The sequence below is a fragment of the Colossoma macropomum genome, unplaced genomic scaffold (genome assembly GCF_904425465.1).
Source record: "Colossoma macropomum unplaced genomic scaffold, Colossoma_macropomum, whole genome shotgun sequence".
NCBI lineage: Eukaryota > Metazoa > Chordata > Actinopteri > Characiformes > Serrasalmidae > Colossoma > Colossoma macropomum.
In genome coordinates, this window is record NW_023494793.1 from 4,536,696 (window position 1) to 4,556,057 (window position 19,362).

Below are 19,362 nucleotides of genomic sequence, written 5' to 3' on the forward strand. Positions count from 1 at the left end.
GGAGAAATGTAAAATTTGGAGAGAATATTTTTTTGAGACCAAAAATTTGAGAGAATATCTTTTGGAGAAATCAACATTTTTAGAAAATATCTTTTTGTGAAATCAAAATTGAGAACATATTTTGAGAAATATACAATTTTTGAGAAAACATTTAGAAAAATTTTGAGCAAAGTCCAACAAAATTTAAGGAAAGTCATTATCTTAACACAATCAATGGCTTGTTTTCTCAATATTTTATTTTGTGATAGTATTTTAAAAAGTCGTTTTTATGATGAATCAAATTTTCAGCATACTGCTGTCAGAACCCAAGAAGACCAAAGGCCTGGGAGGAATCGCCTTCCATGTATGTTTAAATTTATTCCCAAAAGAATCACTTAAATGAAACATTTTACTGAAACATTTGGTCAATGCATAATTCCATATGTATTATTTCATCATTTTGATGTACTGTAATATTCTTCTGGTTCCACTTCACTATTTTTAGCCGTTTGCGGTACAAAAGGAGGCGAGTTTTTAATTTACACCTTTCGTATGTACTTGTCTGAAGAGACGGTTAATAGGAAACATCTGCTTAGCAAACAATGACTGGGGGTGGGTGAGTTTAATAAGCCATGAAAAGCCTGAATTCCTGCAAAACATTAACAGAGGCACGAAAAACAGATTTATGATCTTTATTGCACCAGGCACTTCACAATAACCCCTTCAACCCACCCACACTGAGAAACCGCAACTCCACTGCAATGCTATATATTAAACATCATCCTTTTTTTGTACAAAAGAAAAACTGATTCGGAATTAAAGAATTAAAGAAATGAGAAATATTCATCTGGCAGCGCCGGCCGGTCACTTTCACAGTCTGGACGCCGAGAAACGGCTGTTCAAAGCTAACGGTGATGCTCCTCTTCTGTTCACAGATAAACCAAAACACCTAAAACCTTCACTTAGCAATCAATAAGGAGACGCATCAGATCTTTCTTAGAACTCCAGGAGGTAAATTAATGAAGCAATAATTTATATTACATACAAACACATTTCCCCATAGGAAAGCAGTTGTTTTGGGATAAAATAAACCGTCCACCATGGTTCTCTCCTCTCTTATTCGTAGAGATTTGGTTGATGAGAGCTGCGACAAAGGAAGCTGTCCACATTTAGGAGGAAAACGATGACCCCGTGGCTCTCGTGTTTTTTTTTCTCTTTGCTTTAGCTGCGCTTTTTAAACCGACTTCCTTGCTGTCAGCACTCGCACTATGGAGCCCAAACCCCCGACAGCAAAAGCCTGAAACAGAACGAGAGAGAATTATTTATAAACTCATGACGTGTCTGGGAATAGCAGAGAAGTGCAGTTGGCACAGAGGCATAATAGACGGAATAATATCAGGAATTATTATACAGAGTGGAACCGCTGACTGAACGAGTCTAGATACAGTTGTTCGTTTCCAACTGTACACAAAAATGAACCAAATTAGACGATTATTGGGCAATAAAACTAACAGTAATTATTAAATCCAGCATTTTCAATATTAATATGATGTGGTGCTGTGCAATATATCATCTATACCAGGGTTTGTCAGCATGCAGCCCTTTTACTGCCCTGTTGCAGCTCCGGAGCTGCATGCGGCCCTTTTACTGCCCTGTTGCGGCTCCGGAGCGGCATGCGGCCCTTTTACTGCCCTGTTGCGGCCCCGGAGCTGCATGTGGCCCTTTTACTGCCCTGTTGCGGCTCCGGAGCTGCATGTGGTCCTTTTACTGCCCTGTTGTGGCTCCGGAGCTGCATGCAGCCCTTTTCCTGCCCTGTTGCGGCTCCGGAGCTGCATGCGGCCCTTTTACTGCCCTGTTGCGGCCCCGGAGCTGCATGTGGCCCTTTTACTGCCCTGTTGCGGCTCCGGAGCTGCATGCGGCCCTTTTCCTGCCCTGTTGCGGCTCCGGAGCTGCATGCGGCCCTTTTACTGCCCTGTTGCGGCCCCGGAGCTGCATGTGGCCCTTTTACTGCCCTGTTGCGGCTCCGGAGCTGCATGCGGCCCTTTTCCTGCCCTGTTGCGGCTCCGGAGCTGCATGCGGTCCTTTTCCTGCCCTGTTGCGGCTCCAGAGCTGCATGCGGCCCTTTTCCTGCCCTGTTGTGGCTCCACAACAGAATCAGATTTGTAGGCAAGAATAAAATAATCCTTTACAGTAAAATAAAGCTCTGCTGATCGTTCAACACAGTTTAACAATAAATGGTCTTAAACGCTGGAGTTAATGAAGAACTGCTAATTCACACTTTAACCCTGAAGGTTGGTGCGCAGACTACTGGTCATCATAGCAACACAGACAACTCGCCTAGCTAGTAGCTAATGAAAAGGCAAAGAGAAAGATTTAAGACGAAAATCAATAATTTGGAGATGAATGAACTTAGAGGTGGGCTGATAAATTATACTGCAACAGATGGGCTACAGTCTCTAACTATAAACCTGCGAAGTATATGTTAAGTGTTCCTGATAAACTGGCCAGTGAGTGTAGGTACAAGGTAGGTGTGCTTAATAAACTGGACACATATTGTATACTGTGAAAAGCGCTTTGGCCATACTGTTCAGCCCTAAACTGAATAAATAAGAGGTCTGGACGAGTAGGGCCTCACCTTTTCGTGCCACTGCAGCAGAATGGCGCTGCTGTTGTCTGAGGGCTTCTCGAAGCCTCTGTAGATGTACTTCATCAGCAGGTCCACCCCGTTCCTGTCCAGTGACTTCACAGCTGGCTCGATGTCACTGCTCTTAAAGGAGGTCAACACCCGCAACACCACAGCCTGCGCCCGCTCCTGAGACAGAGAGAAACAAAGAAATAGGGGAAAGAGAGAGAGAGGCAACACATTATATTCTCACTGTTAACATTTATGAGATCAAGTCAAAATGCCATAAATTCTCACAAGCACTAGTGATCACCGTAGGACATTCCGGTCCACCTTTAAAGAAAACGTGCAGGTTTATTAGGGCTGTAAAAATGCTTCAGTGCATCGAGAGGAATCGGTCTGAAAATGGCAGTTCAACCGCATCAGTTTTACCAATTCTAATTATTTATAATAACATTTACAATGTGTTTTTCTGTATTGCATTACTGTATAAATAGTTCCTAAAGTCACTTAGCAAATCAAAGATAAAATGAGATTTTTTTGATGCACTGAATCGCTGTCTAAAGAACCATAACTGAATTTGGACATGATGAGATCAGAGTTTTTAACCCCTAGTAATTATTCTGGTGAGTAAAGTCCAAACCTCTTACCTTCACTGCTGGGTTTTTGGAGTTGATTGGCGGGTTCCTCAGAGCGATGTGGAACGCGGTCATCATCTCTCCTGTGCATTAGGGCTAGTTAAGGAAAACAGGTCTACCAGCAGACATCACTGAGACTATTGGGACAGGTCTGACTGATATATCGTCTGGCCAATAAACACACTCATACAAAAGCTCTACAGAAGGAAGTTGCACCTATGTTGCATATCCATATAATAATTCATTCAGGAATGTGACACTATTTCAAAAACAACCACACATACTACCCACCACTAAGCAAAGTCTTGATTGAGTTCAGAACTGTTACTGGTCACCCAATTTAAGTTTTAGGGTTATTTAAAAGTGGCATGTTTCATATGGATATGAATGCAGTGGCTTATTTTACATGCATATTATTATACTGTACGTTTCTACAGTTTAATTTTTTTTTAAAAATGTGACTTTTGAGAACGAGTAACCGTATCAATCAGTAAAGCACTGCTGAAATGAGTCTGTTTAAGGAGAATTCTGCCTAATTAAACGGTTAAGATATAAACAAAGGTATTCCAAGCAGTCTGGTGTGAAACTTAATTGTTCACAGTGGTGGTGATAGGAACCAGACGTCTGAAGAGTTTAGTGCCTCTGAAAGCTCCCTCACATAAAATTCTTACACATAACTGTTATAATACACTGTCTGATGTATGAGACACTGTTTTATGACAGTTTTGAGAAGATTCTGGCCTAAAATACATTTTTTTTTTTAAATATATTAAAGGCGGAGAGGTACATGCAGGTAAAATAGTCCCCAAAGAAAACATATTTTTTACCATCATCAATCTTACACATAAAAACTCAGAAGACGTGTATAGCTTCACTGGAGGTTTTGGATATTGAATAAAACATTTATATATGTAATATTTGTGTTGTAGAAATCAGGACCCCTGGTTCCTATGACTGGTTCTGAATTATGCAGGAGTTTGGGGAAATCGGTGGAATTACCCTTTAAACAGCAGCCAAAATCATTGCTCACCAAAACCCGTACCAACCTAAAACTGGTATAAGTTGCACAATCCTTTTGATTTAGCTGCCCATTTGCAAATTAGACCACTAAATACACGGACCAGGAGACATTAAGAACCACTGTCCTCCTATAGTGCTTGTAACATTCACACAGAAGCTCCTCAGCTTTGAAAAGACACGACGAAGCACTTTCGGATCTGTCCTTGTGGGTCTGATTGCTCTTTTATAAAGAAACCGTAACCCTCAGCAAGGCCTGTTGCCCAGGAGCATCAGTAGGTACATCTATTTGTAAATAAGAGCTAATGTACTGTATGCTCCCAATATGTATCCATGTATTCACTATAAGGAATTCCGTCTATACGTGCAGCCCTAAACCACATAAACCTTTCCTGAAGGGCAATAAAACAGTGTTTTGAAACAGTGGCTCAAAGACTAAAGGAACAAAGGTTGACCACTAAACATACATTCAAAACTCGGACTATGTGTGCAGGTGTCGCTCCTGGTGGCAGCAAAAGAGCCACAGACGGATCACGAACAGTTAGTGCAACAGTGATACAGTGAGAGAGCCAGATGTCAGCACTCTAAACTCCTTCACATCTTTCTCTCTCACTCTCTCTCTCTCTTTCTGCAGCCCTGCTCATGTCCCAGAAACGCCACACACCAGTCACCATCGACACTGACCTGATTCGACAAAGACGAGCACAAAGTAAAACAGCAGGGCTCCTTCTCTAGTTCAGCTTCACAAGCAGCTCCATTTACTCAAAACTTCAAGTCAAGAAAAATGCAGTTATGCTTTGAGTATTTTCAAATTATTATACCAATCAGGCATAACATTATGACCACCTCCTTGTTTCTATGCTCACTGTCCATTTTATCAGCTCCACTTACTATATAGGTGCACTTTGTAGTTCTACAGTTACAGACTGTAGTCCATCTGTTTCTCTGATACTTTGTTAGCCCCCTTTTACCCTGTTCTTCAGTGCTCAGGACCCCCATGGACCCTCACAGAGCAGGTCCTATTTGGATGGTGGATCATTCTCAGCACTGCAGTGAGACTGACGTGGTGGTGGTGTGTTAGTGTGTGTTGTGCTGGTCTGAGTGGATCAGACACAGCAGTGCTGCTGGAGTTTTTAAACACCTCAGTGTCGCTGCTGGACTGAGAATAGTCCACCAACCAAAAATATCCAGCCAACAGTGTCCTGTGGGCAGCGTCCTGTGACCACTGATGAAGGACTAGAGGATGACCAACAAAAACTGTGCAGCAGCAGATGAGCTATCGTCTCTGACTTTACATCTACAAGGTGGACTGACAAGGTAGGAGTGTCTAATAGAGTGGACAGTGAGTGGACACAGTGTTAAAAAACTCCAGCAGCACTGCTGTGTCTGATCCACTCGCACCAGCACAACACGCACTAACACACCACCACCACGTCAGTGTTACTGCAGTGCTGAGAATGATCCACCACCCAAATAGTACCTGCTCTGTGAGGGTCCATGGGGGTCCTGACCACTGAAGAACAGGGTAAAAGGGGGCTAACAAAGTATCAGAGAAACAGATGGACTACAGTCTGTAACTGTAGAACTACAAAGTGCACCTATGTAGTAAGTGGAGCTGATAAAATGGACAATGAGCGTCGAAACAAGGAGGTGGTCAGAACGTTATGCCTGATTGGTGTATACTTTCATACTGAGGAAATGAATCTACTTACATATTGGGAATTAACATTTAGTTTCAATTCCTCTGCCATTCTCTAAGTGGCTTGATACTTAAAGGGGAATTCCACCAATTTTTCAAAGTTTCAACATAATTCAGTGGTCGAGATGTAAATAGTCATTCAGAGTGGTTTGGTGTGAAATGATTGATTGTAGAGACTCAATGTCTTTACAGTGGTGGTGATGGGAACCAGGCGTCGTCACGTCTACAACACGAATATAGCCATTTTATTTACTATCAAAACCACCAGTGAACCTTCACGAGTCTTCTGAACTTTATATGGAATATTGATGGTGAAATCAAAACTATCATAAAACAGTGTCTCAGGCATCAGGCCGTGAATTCATACCCACTTCATGTAGTAACTTTCTGTGAGGGAGCTTTTAGAGGTGGACGCCTGGTTCCTATCACCACCACTGTAAACAATTCTACCTCTGTAAGGTTCTCTATGACTTTGTTTACATCGTTTAACCTCTGTAACTCTGTGGAACAACTAGTGCTCTAAGATTTTTGGCTTTCAGCAGTAAATTGTAAGCATATGGCATTAGGTTTATTATCATAAATCATTGGCTTTTACCAAAAAAAAACACCAACACTTTACATTTATTTCATGCGGTTACTGAATAATTTGCCTTAGGATTTGAGCATGTAAATTCAGATGGAAAAACCGAAATATACCCTGGAGAATAACTGGCTATTTATACAGAAAAATTGGTGGAATTCCCCTTCAAGTTGTTGTTTGAGCTGCTACATTTTTGCATCTACTCAAGATGTTTTTTGGAAACTTACATTTATGTCTACCTGAGTCATTATTACACTGAAGTAACAATGCTTTCATTGGCGTGTGGGTTTAGGACACTCTATCCACCTCTGACGAATAGAGTAGCTGAACAGGAACTGGACTATGCTGTCGAGGCAAGAAAGCAAGATGTCCTTTATCCTCCTGTGTCACCTGTCAACATTACAACCTCCTGACCTGTCGAAACACTCACTGGTCGGACCTGTGCTACCCAGCCCTGCTCCTGCAGCCGCCTGCACTTCAGTTTCATGTTTTTTCTTAGAAATTCTGTGCCAAAAAGGAAGAGAACATGAAACTATGCAGGTAAGAAAACATGAAACTATGCAGGTCGTGCTGCAGGAAACAGAGTCAAAGCATACCAAAGTCACAGTTTAAGGCATGATTACAAAAAAAACAAGTTCAACCAAGACGTGCACAATGACTCGCCACCACTGTGTCAAATACGAACTGCATTAAAGGGGAATTCCACCAGCTTTTCTAAATTTCTGTACAATTCAGTGGTTGAGAGAAACTTGCTGACGGATCTCTTTACAGCGGTGCTGATGGGAACCAGGGGTCACCATGACTACAACACAAATATAGCCATTTTATTTACTATCCAAAACCACCAGTGAGCCTACACGTCTTTTGAGTATTTATATGTAATGAAGTTGATAGTAAAACAGTGATAAATCTGAAAAAATAAGTTTTCTTTAAGCACTATTTTGCCTCACAACACGCTGCATGCACCTCTTCACCATAAAAATACATCGAAGACATTTTTACTTTCAAATATTTTCTGCAAAACTATCGTAAAATAACGTCTCAGACGTCCAGCAGTGAATTCAAAACCATTTCATGTAATAACTTTGTGAAGGAGCTTTTAGAGGTGGATGTGTGGTTCCTATCACCACCACTATAAACAGTTCTGACTCTGTAAGTTTGTCTAGAACAGAGAATTCCACACCAAACCACTCTGAACAATCTGTCTACATATTAGCGATGAAGTCCCCCTTTAGGGCTGAAGAAAGAAGTAAAACCAAGCATGATTTTCCGCTTCCACTACAAACTGCACTAATGTTCAACTAGTATGTATAACATTCACAAAAGTGTGATTACCCCCTTTTTTCTCTGTAGAAAACATATTTTCACTTACAAAATCAATGCGTCACATGACCAGTGGCGCCAAAACTTTTGCACATGACCATAGTATGCAAGGTGCATGTATAAGACCACTCACAATACTACACTCTTAAAAACAGATGGTTCTTCAAGGGTTCTTTAGCGAAGGGAGTAAAAGGGGACGTTTCCCGCTTAAATGGTTCTCTGTGTGGTGAAATGGTTCCTCAGATTGATGGAGAATGTGCTGTATATGGTCCTATATAGAACCATTTTCAAAAAGGTTCTAGAACTGCTCTATTTACTAAAGAACTCAAAGAACTTTAAGAATGTCTTACTACTAACAACAACAACAATAATAATAATAATAATAATAATAATAATAATATTAATAATAATAATAACACTACATGTAACTGCTACATACAAAAACATGGTTCCTCATGTGTTCTTTACTAAAAGGAATGGTTCTACTGTACAGAACCTTTTTAAAAAGCTTCTTCATAGCACCAAAATGGTTCTTCTTATATTGTTACTAGCTTGACATCGTAACAATAGTACAAGCCTTTTTGCCGCAATACAGAAAGATCCTCAAAAGCCATCAATCTGAAGAACCGTTTAAGCAGAAAATGGTTCTATATAGAACTCATTATTTTAAACAGAACCATCTTTTTTAAGCTGCTACACCATTTAATTATTAGTTAGTAGTACAAACACAAGGTTCTTCATGGGCTCTTTACCTCTTTACTAAAAGGAACGGTTCTACTTTATTAAATTTTTTACATTTTTTCTAAACAGCACCAAAAGGGTTCTTCTTATATTGTTCCAATATAAGATTCTTGTATTGTTTTTGCTGCTGTATAGAACCATTTTTTAAATATACAAAACATTCTCAGCCAATCTGAAGAACCATATAAACATGAAATGGTTCTATATAGAACTCATAATGCTAAACAGAACCACTCCCTTTACTAAAAACCCTTGAAGAACCATCTTTAAGCTGCTACACCTTTTAACTATTAGTTAGTAGTACAAACAGATGGTTCTTCACAGGCTCTTTACTACAAGGAACGGTTCTACTGTATAAAACATTTTTAAATGGTTCTAAACAGCACCAATACAGGTTCTTCTTATATTGTTACAATATAAGATTCTTGTATTGTTTTTGCTGCTGTATAGAACCATTTTTACAAATATACAAAACATTACGAATCTGAAGAACCATTTAAGCAGAAAATGGTTCTATATAGAACGCATTATTTTAAACAGAACCATCTTTTTTGAGCTGCTACACCATTTAACTATTAGTAGTACAAACACATGGTTCTTCATGGGTTCTTTACTAAAAGGAACGGTTCTACTATATAAATTATTTTTTAAAGGTTCTAAATAGCACCAATAGGGTTCTTCTTATGGTGTTACAAGCTTGACATCGTAACAGCAGAACCCTTTTTGCTGCAAAACAACCATTTTTAAAAAATGTATACAAAACGTTCTCCATCGATCTGAAGAACCTTTTAAGCATGAAATGGTTCTGCATAGAACTCCTGATTCTAAACAGAACCATCTTTTTAGGAGTGTAAGTAGTGTAAGTAGTGAACTCAGCTCCTCGTTCGAATCTCCCCGTTCCACCTTAAATGGTGCAGCGGTTACATTCAGGCGCTTCTTGTTCTAACTTCGCCGTTCCACCTTAAATGGTTCAGTCACTCCGAATGAGAAGCGGAGCTGAGCTGCGAGTCTCCTCGCGGTGAGGAGGGCAGTGCGGTGCGGGGAGGGGAGGCAGGATATCTCCGGAGCAGCGCGTCCACCTCGGCTCCGTCCGGGCCCTGCTGCTCCGCCGCTTCGTCCTGCTCGTCCACGAACCGGTTCTCGTCATACTCGTCGATGTCGAGCCCGCGGAACCGCGACGGCAGTGTGTTCCTCGCCATCGGAACCAGGGGCGCGCGCACGAACTCACACAGGCGCGCAAGGCACGCGCGCGCGGTGACAGTTAGCTACGGCGTGCGTGGAATTCCCGCGATGCTGTGACTGAGTGGGGTGGAACGTCGAACGTTCTGATATTCAAAACGCCCGAACGTTCCAGCGCGCTGACGTCCCAACGGTCCTTGCGTTCTAATATTCGGACACTGGAACGTTCCGATGTTCTAATGTTCTATATAGTGGATTCAAAATGACCAGTTTTTTTCCCGCCAGATCGCCCAAAACAAACTCAGCTAACCAGCGAGAGCGCGCGCCCAGTTACCCGTCACCTGTCCGTGAGCGCGAGCATGTCCACGCGCCGCCGCCGCCGCCGCCGCAGAGCGGACCGGAGGAAAACACTCGCATACAAATCTGACTGGAGTGGAAGCGGAATGACGACACGGCGTTTCCGGTTTCCCTGTGACGCAACGCTGGTTGCTGCGGAGACGCCTAACATTAAATTAAAACCGAAATAAAAAACAAATACAGCACAATAATAATATAATCTTACTAAAGTGTTAAAAATCCCAAAATAGTAGATTTTACGTCCAAAAACATTATAAATATTGTGCCCCTCCGAGCCTGTATGTACGCAGCCCCGCTGGTGACGTCCTGTATAAATAAAAAATAATGCGTGGCCATGACTTAGTAAGGCGTGGGAATGAGATGATTAAGTCGTGGCCACGACTTAGTAAAGCATGGGAACAAGATCCTAATGCGTGGCCATGACTTGATAAGCCATGATCTCATTCCCACACCGTACAAGTCATGGCCACGACTTAATCATCTCATTCCCACGCGTTAAGAAGGCGTGGCCACGCATCATTTTTATTTATACAGGATGTCACCAGCGGGGCTCCGTATGATTCGTATGTTACTAAAATTATTTTGTATTAGCAACATAGAAAGAAAGTACGGAGCGCCGCTGGTGACGTCCTGTATAAATAAAAATAATGCAACTTAGTAGGCCGTGATCTCATTCCCACGCCTTGTGGCCACGCATTATTTTTATTTATACAGGATGTCACCAGCGGGGCTCCGTAAAGAAAGTGAGATAAAAGAGCTAAACAAGATTTTTAAAAAGCTTATAAAGCCATTCTGAATTGAAAAACTAATAATAATTTCAAAGGGGGGGAGGGGGCAAAATAGGTGTAATACGGTTGCTACGGAGACGCCTAATATTAAATTACAACTGAAATAGAAAAATACAAATATATTACAAATAATAATATAATCTTACTAAAGTGTTAATAATCCCAAAATCTTAGATTTTACCTCCAAAAATATTATAAATATTGTGCCCCTCCGAGCCTGTATGTGATTCATATGTTACTAAAATTATTGTGTATTAGCTGCATAGAAAGAGAGTGAGATAAAAGAGCTAAAAAAAGATTTTAAAAAAGCTAATAAAGCCGTTCTGAATGGAAAAACTAATAATAGTTTCAAAAGAGGGGGGGCGGTGCGAAAATAGGTGTAATACGTGCTCTATCCTGTAGGGGGCAGCAGAACTCTTCAGTCTTCAGTTCAAAACAGCCAAAAAACAGAACTCGTGTGAACTTACATAAACAACTGGTGTTAAAATTGGGACTGTATGTGAAGTAATGAATACTGTAATGAAGTATTACATCAAGTCAAACATTTTTATGCCAGTTCACAGACGATGGACGCATTTTTTAAACTTGGGTCAAACAAATTTTGCTAGCATTGTTTAAAATTCAGAAATTCAGTCCATCTATATATTTTTGGTATTAATCTATTATACTACACATAACATTCTGTGAAAACATAGAGATGATTTAGCAGCTTACAGACCTAATCAACGCAATAAAAACAACATGACTTGAGGTCTGAATCTTTATGATTAATCAGCTTAATTCTCTGCCAAGAGTGAATAACAATAACAATTGGGAGTATGGAAGCGAAAACAGTGCACTGATACCCCATCTATCAACAATATGCTTCACAGTCCAGCAAGTGGTTCCATTTACTCACTTCTATGTACTGTAATGGCGTAATACTTTAGTATTTTCAAATCATAATACTCATTCTTTTACTCAAGCCTACTAGTAAAAAAAGAAATCTAGTTTTTTACTTTTTACAGTTCCATTTTAGTCTTTAACATTTAGCTGCTAGTTCTCTTATTTCAGGTTTACACAGATCAGGCATAACATTATGACCACCTCCTTGTTTCTACGCTCATTGTCCATTTTATCAGCTCCACTTACTATATAGGTGCACTTTGTAGTTCTACAGTTACAGACTGTAGTCCATCTGTTTCTCTGCATACTTTGTTAGACCCCTTTTACCCTGTTCTTCAGTGCTCAGGACCCCCATGGACCCTCACAGAGCAGGTACTCTTTGGGTGGTGGATCATTCTCAGCACTGCAGTGAGACTGACGTGGTGATGGTGTGTTAGTGTGTGTTGTGCTGGTATGAGTGGATCAGACACAGCAGTGCTGCTGGAGTTTTTAAACACTGTGTCCACTCACTGTCCACTCTATTAGACACTCCTACCTTGTCGGTCCACCTTGTAGATGTAAAGTCAGAGACGATAGCTCATCTGCTGCTGCACAGTTTGTGTTGGTCATCCTCTAGTCCTTCATCAGTGGTCACAGGACGCTGTTGGCTGGATATTTTTGGTTGGTGGACTATTCTCAGTCCAGCAGTGACACTGAGGTGTTTAAAAACTCCAGCAGCACTGCTGTGTCTGATCCACTCAGACCAGCGCAACACACACTAACACACCACCACCACGTCAGTGTTACTGCAGTGCTGAGAATGATCCACCACCCAAATAGTACCTGCTCTGTGAGGGTCCATGGGGGTCCTGACCACTGAAGAACAGGGTAAAAGGGGGCTAACAAAGTACACAGAGAAACAGATGGACTACAGTCTGTAACTGTAGAACTACAAAGTGCACCTATATAGTAAGTGGAGCTGATAAAATGGACAATGAGCGTAGAAACAAGGAGGTGGTCATAATGTTATGCCTGATCTGTGTAAGTTCATTCTGTTGTGCTGGTTGGCTCTAGGGCTACTTTACTGTTGCTCCCACCTCTTTTCTTGTAGCTTCAGCACTTTATCTGATACCAAAACGATCCATAAAGAGAAGAATAGAGCATAACAAAATCAGCTGATGCTGATTGATGCTGAATGTACTAAGAAAGTCTCTTGCAGTTCTTTTACTCAGTTTTTGAGTAGTTACTCCTACTTTGTCATGTAATCAAATATTATGGCATCTGTCACAATAATTACATGACACTGTTATATAACTGAACAGAATTGTCATGACAACTCATGACATCATAAGACAGCTGCCATGGCATTATGGCATGGTTATTTCAATGTTATGTATACTGTAAAAAATGACAGGTCAGCTCAAATTCAAATGATATAGTAACTGATCACGTGGCTTTTCTTGAGTTGACTCAACTTGAGGACACCAGAGTTCAAACAACTCAAACTTCTTAGTTGAGTCTAATTATCCCAGCTACTGTTTCTAGGTCTTCATCTCAGTTAGACAAACAAAACTGAATTTGTGTTTTTTTGTGTTTCTCCACTTGCTAGCGCTCCTTCTATCATACTCTCCCATCTGGCATATTTTCCTCTTGGGCTTCTGAATATGACAGCTGTGGTATTACTGGGATTGAAACTCACAACCTCCTGATATCAGGATGCATCATTAGAAAGTCAAAACAACACATATTTTCTCCAGTGTATTAAATATTAATGGACGCAAAATCTGAGTTGCTTCATGTGTTCCTGAGTGGTGCAGTGTACAAAGCCGTCACTCCAACAGGAGGTTGTGAGCTTGAGCCCCAACGATGCCATAGCCATCTGTACGTTGGAGGAAAAATGTCTAGCAGGGTTTTTCCTCTATTTAGCATAACTGAGATGCAGAACTAAAAAATTAAGAGAACATTTGACACAACTAAAAAGTTTGAGCTGTGTGTCCTCAAGTTGAGTCAACTCAAGAAAGGCCATGTAATCAGTTACTATATCATTTCGACTTAAGCTGACCTCTCATATTTAACAGGGCTCAAGTGTTATCGATATTTTCCTGACACAAGGTTGTCTTGACACTTTCTCAGTTCAGTGACATACTGCTGATAATAAGACATTCGCTCTGTGGTCAAACAAATGTGGACTCTCCTCCTTATTATTGAGTTTAGATGTTTCAGCCACATCTATTGCTAACAGGTGGATAAAATCAAGCACATAGCCTTGCAGTCTCAATAGACAAACACTGGCAGTAGGATAGGTCACACTGAAGAGCTCAGTGACTGTAAACTTGTCACTGTCAAGTATAGCGTCAGTGGTAAAGTTTGGTGGAGGAGGGATAATGGGCTGGGGCTGTTTTTCAGGGTGGGGGCCCCTGAGTTCCAGTGAAAGGTGATGTTAATGCTACAGCAAACAAAGACGTTTTAGATAATTGTATCGCTGTTGTCAGAAGAAAACCTTGTATCTCCAAAATGCCAACTTTACAGGAGAAGGAAAAAAACATACTTTACTTTTAATGTAAGTCAATGGAACCAGACGTTTTTCCACGTCATTCTGGGTCATTTCTCTTAGTCCATTCATCATGAAATTTACATACTACGTAAAGGACAACAGGCATTATCAATTTCTGTCAAAAACAGAACATGACAAAAATGGAGATACAAGGTTTTATTCCGACAACAGCGATATGCTTCCAACTTTGTGGCAGCGGTTTGGGGAAGAGCCTTTCCTGTTCCAGCATGACTGAGCTCCTAAAAAGACATAATTTGAGAAGTTTGGTGTGGAGGAGCTCCAGTGGCCTGTACAGAGCCCTGACCTCAACCCCACTGAACGCCGTTGGGATGAACCGGAACATCAATCGAGAGCCAGGCCCTCTCGTCCAACATCAAGGGACACAAATGGCTACAAAGCAGGGCAGTTGTGGGCTAGAGGTTAACGAACCAGCCTTGTGACCAGGAGGTCGCCTGTTTGATCCCCTGAGCTGACAGGACGTGGCACCTAAGGCACTTAACCCTGGGTGCTGTGTCTGTCCACCGCTCTGGGTGAGTGTGCTCACTGCCCCCTAGTGTGTAAGTGGGTTAAATGTGGCAGTTGTGGGCTTAATAAAAGATAACTTAAATTTCCAGAAGAGTGGAGGCTGTTACAGCCACAAAGGGGGGGGCAACTCTATATTAATGCTCATGGCTTTGGAATGAGATGTTCAACCAGCTTATCGTTGCTGTCCACTGAAAAACAAATACCTCCAAAATAGTAACTTTACAGGAGAGGGCAAAAATGTTCTTTATTTCAATGTAAGTTAATGGAAAAAGTTTTTATTCTAAGCAATTTTGGAGCATTTCTATCGGTCCAATCATCATGAAATTTTCACACAATATAAAGGTCAGCTGCTGAGCTCAAATAATGCAGAAAAATAAAAATCGCAAAAAATGTAGATACATGTTTTACATTGGGCAGCGACGTTATGTAGGTGTGATGGTCAAGTGTCCGTATACATTCGGTCATACAGTGTAGTGTAGAAGTGTCAGTGAATTGTAATGTGACCTGTTCCTCTCCTGTTTCTCTTAACTCCTGTTAGCTGTGTTACTGCAGAGTAGTGTCTGCATTAATGCGACTCTCAGTGCATCGGTACCCTTTCAGTATCGGCACCATTAGCAACTAATAAACACTATCTTTGTTTTGCCTGGAATGCCAAGTCCTTTTTCCACAGCATCTATTCCGGGCCTTTGTTTAGATCACTGAGAGCATTTGACCTGGAATATTCCCAAAGCTTCTTCGCCCTTTTTGCCATGACCACAAGTGCTCACTATTTCTGCACTCCACTAAGTATACGTGTGAGAGCTGGACTCCATCTACGCTCATCATCTGAGCCCAGGCCTTTGTTCCTGCCTCGTAGCCCCCCCGGCTGCCGGCCTGATAACGGTCATGTGTGTGTCCAGGCATTATCGCCGGCCAGCTTACATCCTCTTTCTCATTTTGCCAGAGCAACACAAATATTTACCCTGACCATGAGCTGGAGGAGACGGGCCCTGTGTGTCCAGCCCCGGGGGCATTCCACTGAACCCTCCTGCACTTTTCGAGATTGTTTACTTTCATCTTTGTCTTGGCATTGACTGCATGAGCTTTATATGAATCCTATTCTCGAGTACAGCTATCCCTTTGGATGCCTCTACATATGGGGTGATGGAATGAAGCCAGTGCTTAACCCACATTCTCTTTATGAAAGTATGAACTTTGCTGTTTGCATATTTCTTGTATTAAAGGGGAATTCCACCAACTTTTCTAAATTTGCATAATTCAGTGGCTGAGATGTAAACAGAGTCATTCAGAGTGGTTTGATGTGAAGCAGTCCACTGTAGAGAAACTTACAGACTCTTCTTTACAGTGGTGGTGATGGGAACCAGGCATCACCATGTCTACAACACAAATATAGCCATTTTATTTACTATACAAAAAACAGTGAATCTACACGAGTCTTCAGAGTTTTTATATGCAGTGATGATGATGGTAAAATAGTGGAAAAGCGTAAATGTTCATGTAGGTTTCTGTTGGTTGCCATGATGAGCTAATATGGATCTTTCTTCTGAATTGGTTCTAAGTCAAAGTTCAAAATCCATTACAGACTTTTATCTGACTTGGACTTTGGACTAAAATCTTTTTTGTTTTAAGTAACTTATTTATGTTTATTTTGTTAAAACAAATGATTTAACTTTCCATTTTGTCACTACCAATACAGTGATAACACTACCAGATGTTTCAGTAGTGACTGTTCCAGTAGAGACAATTTTGAACTTTGAACAGCTGCACACACATCACAAAATCATCATGTTTATCATTAAAGCACAAAAGGTTGACCAAATTGCAGAAAATCTGTGTTTCGGTAGTGACAATTCTTAATGTTCCACACTGATTTTCAGACTTTGGGACACGTTTACTTTAAAACAGTGGGATCTAACTGCTCACCATGTGGCCATGAGGGACAGGGATGCAGCCTCACTTCCTGCTCTAAAATGCAGGGGTGGGGCTAAAATAAAGCTCCACCCACGGACTAAAACTCTGCGTTTCTGTGGTGACATGAAAATGTAAGACAGCATTTTTTTGAATAAAGTTTCTTTTTATTTAAAAATTTAACTCATGATAAATCAAAAACATTCAACTTCACTTCTTTATTAGAAATCAAAAAGATAAAAAAGGGGTCAGTGTTTGGGGCAGACACCCCCCAGTAGAAAGAACCCAATAAATGAATTTTGTATATATTGAACTTAATCTCAATTGATGTCTTTAAATAGATAATAATTTAACACTTGTTAAAATCTCTCTCTCTCTCTCTCTCTCTCTCTCTCTCTCTCTCTATATATATATATATATATATATATATATATATATATATATATGTGAGAGAATCTTTTTGGTTTCACAAGTCAAGCAGATCAAATGTCCCGTACTCAGAGCAGCCGACTTCTGTCCTCGTGTTTAAGTGATGTAACTTCCAAGTGAGATCAGTGATACCTGGCCAGTTCTTGGATGCCAGTCAGGAAAAACTAAACTAAATCTGTGTGAGAAACTGCACGTTTATTTCTGCTGAGGCTTGGAGCAGCAGTCAGTTGATCTCTGAGAACTGAAAGGCAACCCACTGCTGCTTTTAAAGGCACTGAGGTTGGAAAGATGTAGGGGACAGCGAAAGAGGGCTCTGCCCCAGAAATGTAACAACAGAATGACTCCCCTCTTGACCTAAACTCTCTTGTCAGACAATGTTTCTATTTTTCTGTCAAAACAAAAATACTACCTGAATGCATAATTTATAGAACTGTGTATAAAACTACTACATTTTGATATTTCCAAAGCCTGAGATAAGCAATCCTAGCAGGAATGGCTATAAAATATGGTTGGAGTTGGTTGGCCCTCTGATTTCAGAGTTGGGGCAGGTTGGCACATTATTAACCAACTTCAAATATTTTCTGACATTCATTGCATCCATTGTGTAGCTGAGATCTTAAGCTTTTAATTGCTGATAGTTGGGTAATCCCAACATATGGTATACTTTGGATATAATTCATTTTAATGAAAACCATGCCAACAAACCCCACTCCCCCTACAGCAAACAGGCCAGACCATGCCAAAGACTTTCAAGAGACTCAGACAAATCTCTTTTTTCTTAAAGGACCCACATCGAGGAAAAGTTACTTTCTTTGGAATAGTTTGATGTAGCAGGCAAACATGGTAAATGAACGTCTATACTCAAACCAGCACATTTACTTATACACTATATGGCCAAAAGTATGTGGACACCTGACCATTACACCTATATGAGCTTGGGGTGTGAGCTGTGTTCTTGACTTGTTGACCAACCAGAGGCTGTGTTCCTGACTTGTCGACCAACCAGAGGCTGTGTTCCTGACTTGTCGACCAACCAGAGGCTGTGTTCCTGAGTGGTCGACCCACTAGAGGCTGTGTTCCTTACTCATCGGCCAACCAGAGGCTGTGTTCCTGACTCGTTGATGAACCAGAGGCTGTGTTCCTGACTGGTCCACCAACCAGAGGCTGTGTTCTTGACTTGTCGACCAACCAGGGGCTATATTCCTGACTTGTTGACCAACCAGAGGCTTTGTTCCTGACTCGTCAGCCAACCAGAGGCTATGTTCCTGACTTGTTGACCAACCAGAGGCTGTGTTCCTGACTCGTCGGCCAACCAGAGGCTATGAAAGTAAGTCTCTAGCATGCAGTGTTTCTGAGATTTATTCTTTTATGTCTAACGTCCTTTGTGACATCATCGACCTGTGAGGGTTGATTCTAAAATGACTATAAACTCATGTTAAAATAGCTGTTTTTTGGTCCAAGTGCAAACGTCATAAGTGGACAAAAAGTGAAATACAGAGAAAATGTATGATTATGGGCCCTTTAAAGAGAAGGAGTAAGAACATCTGCAACCACTGGCTTTCCCATATAATTCAGCCAAGTTGCTCTTGAGGGAGAGCGCAAGTGTTTTAAGAGCAAAGTCGCCTGAGCCTCTTTGTGCATCATTTAGTTCCAGTCAGACACACCTGTCTCTGTGCGTTTCCTCATAATATTCCTCATTTGTGTGCAGTGGGCAGGAACAGACCCTCTACACAGCCCACGGCCTTCAAACCGCCGCTCCATCACACCTGTTAGCATGCAGCTCACACACACTCTTGGTCTCTTGGGGACCCCGAGGGCCCCACACAAAGGTCTTAGTGGTTTTCATTTTACAAGCAGGAGCCCCCCACTCTGAGCTCATTATTTTGGGGCAGGGACCTGTTATTGTTCTGGCTTCCATTTTTGAGACGTTTCCTTTCGTTTCTATGCTCTCGGGCAGTTCCTTCATGCTTTTTATGGCTCTTTTGTCCAAGCTGACTCTGGTGGTCCACGTCTTGGCGCGGTGGGGCTGGGGGGTACGGAGCGTTCTGAGGCGATAGCCAAAAGAGGTCCCATAAAACGATGGCAGCATATGGAGTAAGGGGGAAGAGTGCGTGTGCGTAAATGGGGAAGGGAACAATATAACTGGCGTGGGGTGAGT

The 19,362-nt window shown here is 41.4% G+C and overlaps 1 protein-coding gene across 1 annotated transcript; it reads right to left on the reverse strand.

The window, feature by feature from the left end:
- Positions 1-655: 655 nt before the first annotated feature.
- arpc5la (actin related protein 2/3 complex, subunit 5-like, a) lies at positions 656-10,203 on the reverse strand. The gene is made up of 4 exons (XM_036578246.1): positions 9,660-10,203; positions 3,253-3,325; positions 2,615-2,791; positions 656-1,276 (listed from the first exon to the last, which is right to left on the reverse strand). The coding sequence occupies exons 1-4, from the start codon at positions 9,797-9,799 to the stop codon at positions 1,214-1,216; spliced, it is 453 nt and encodes a 150-aa protein (XP_036434139.1). The 5' UTR covers positions 9,800-10,203; the 3' UTR covers positions 656-1,213.
- Positions 10,204-19,362: the final 9,159 nt, after the last annotated feature.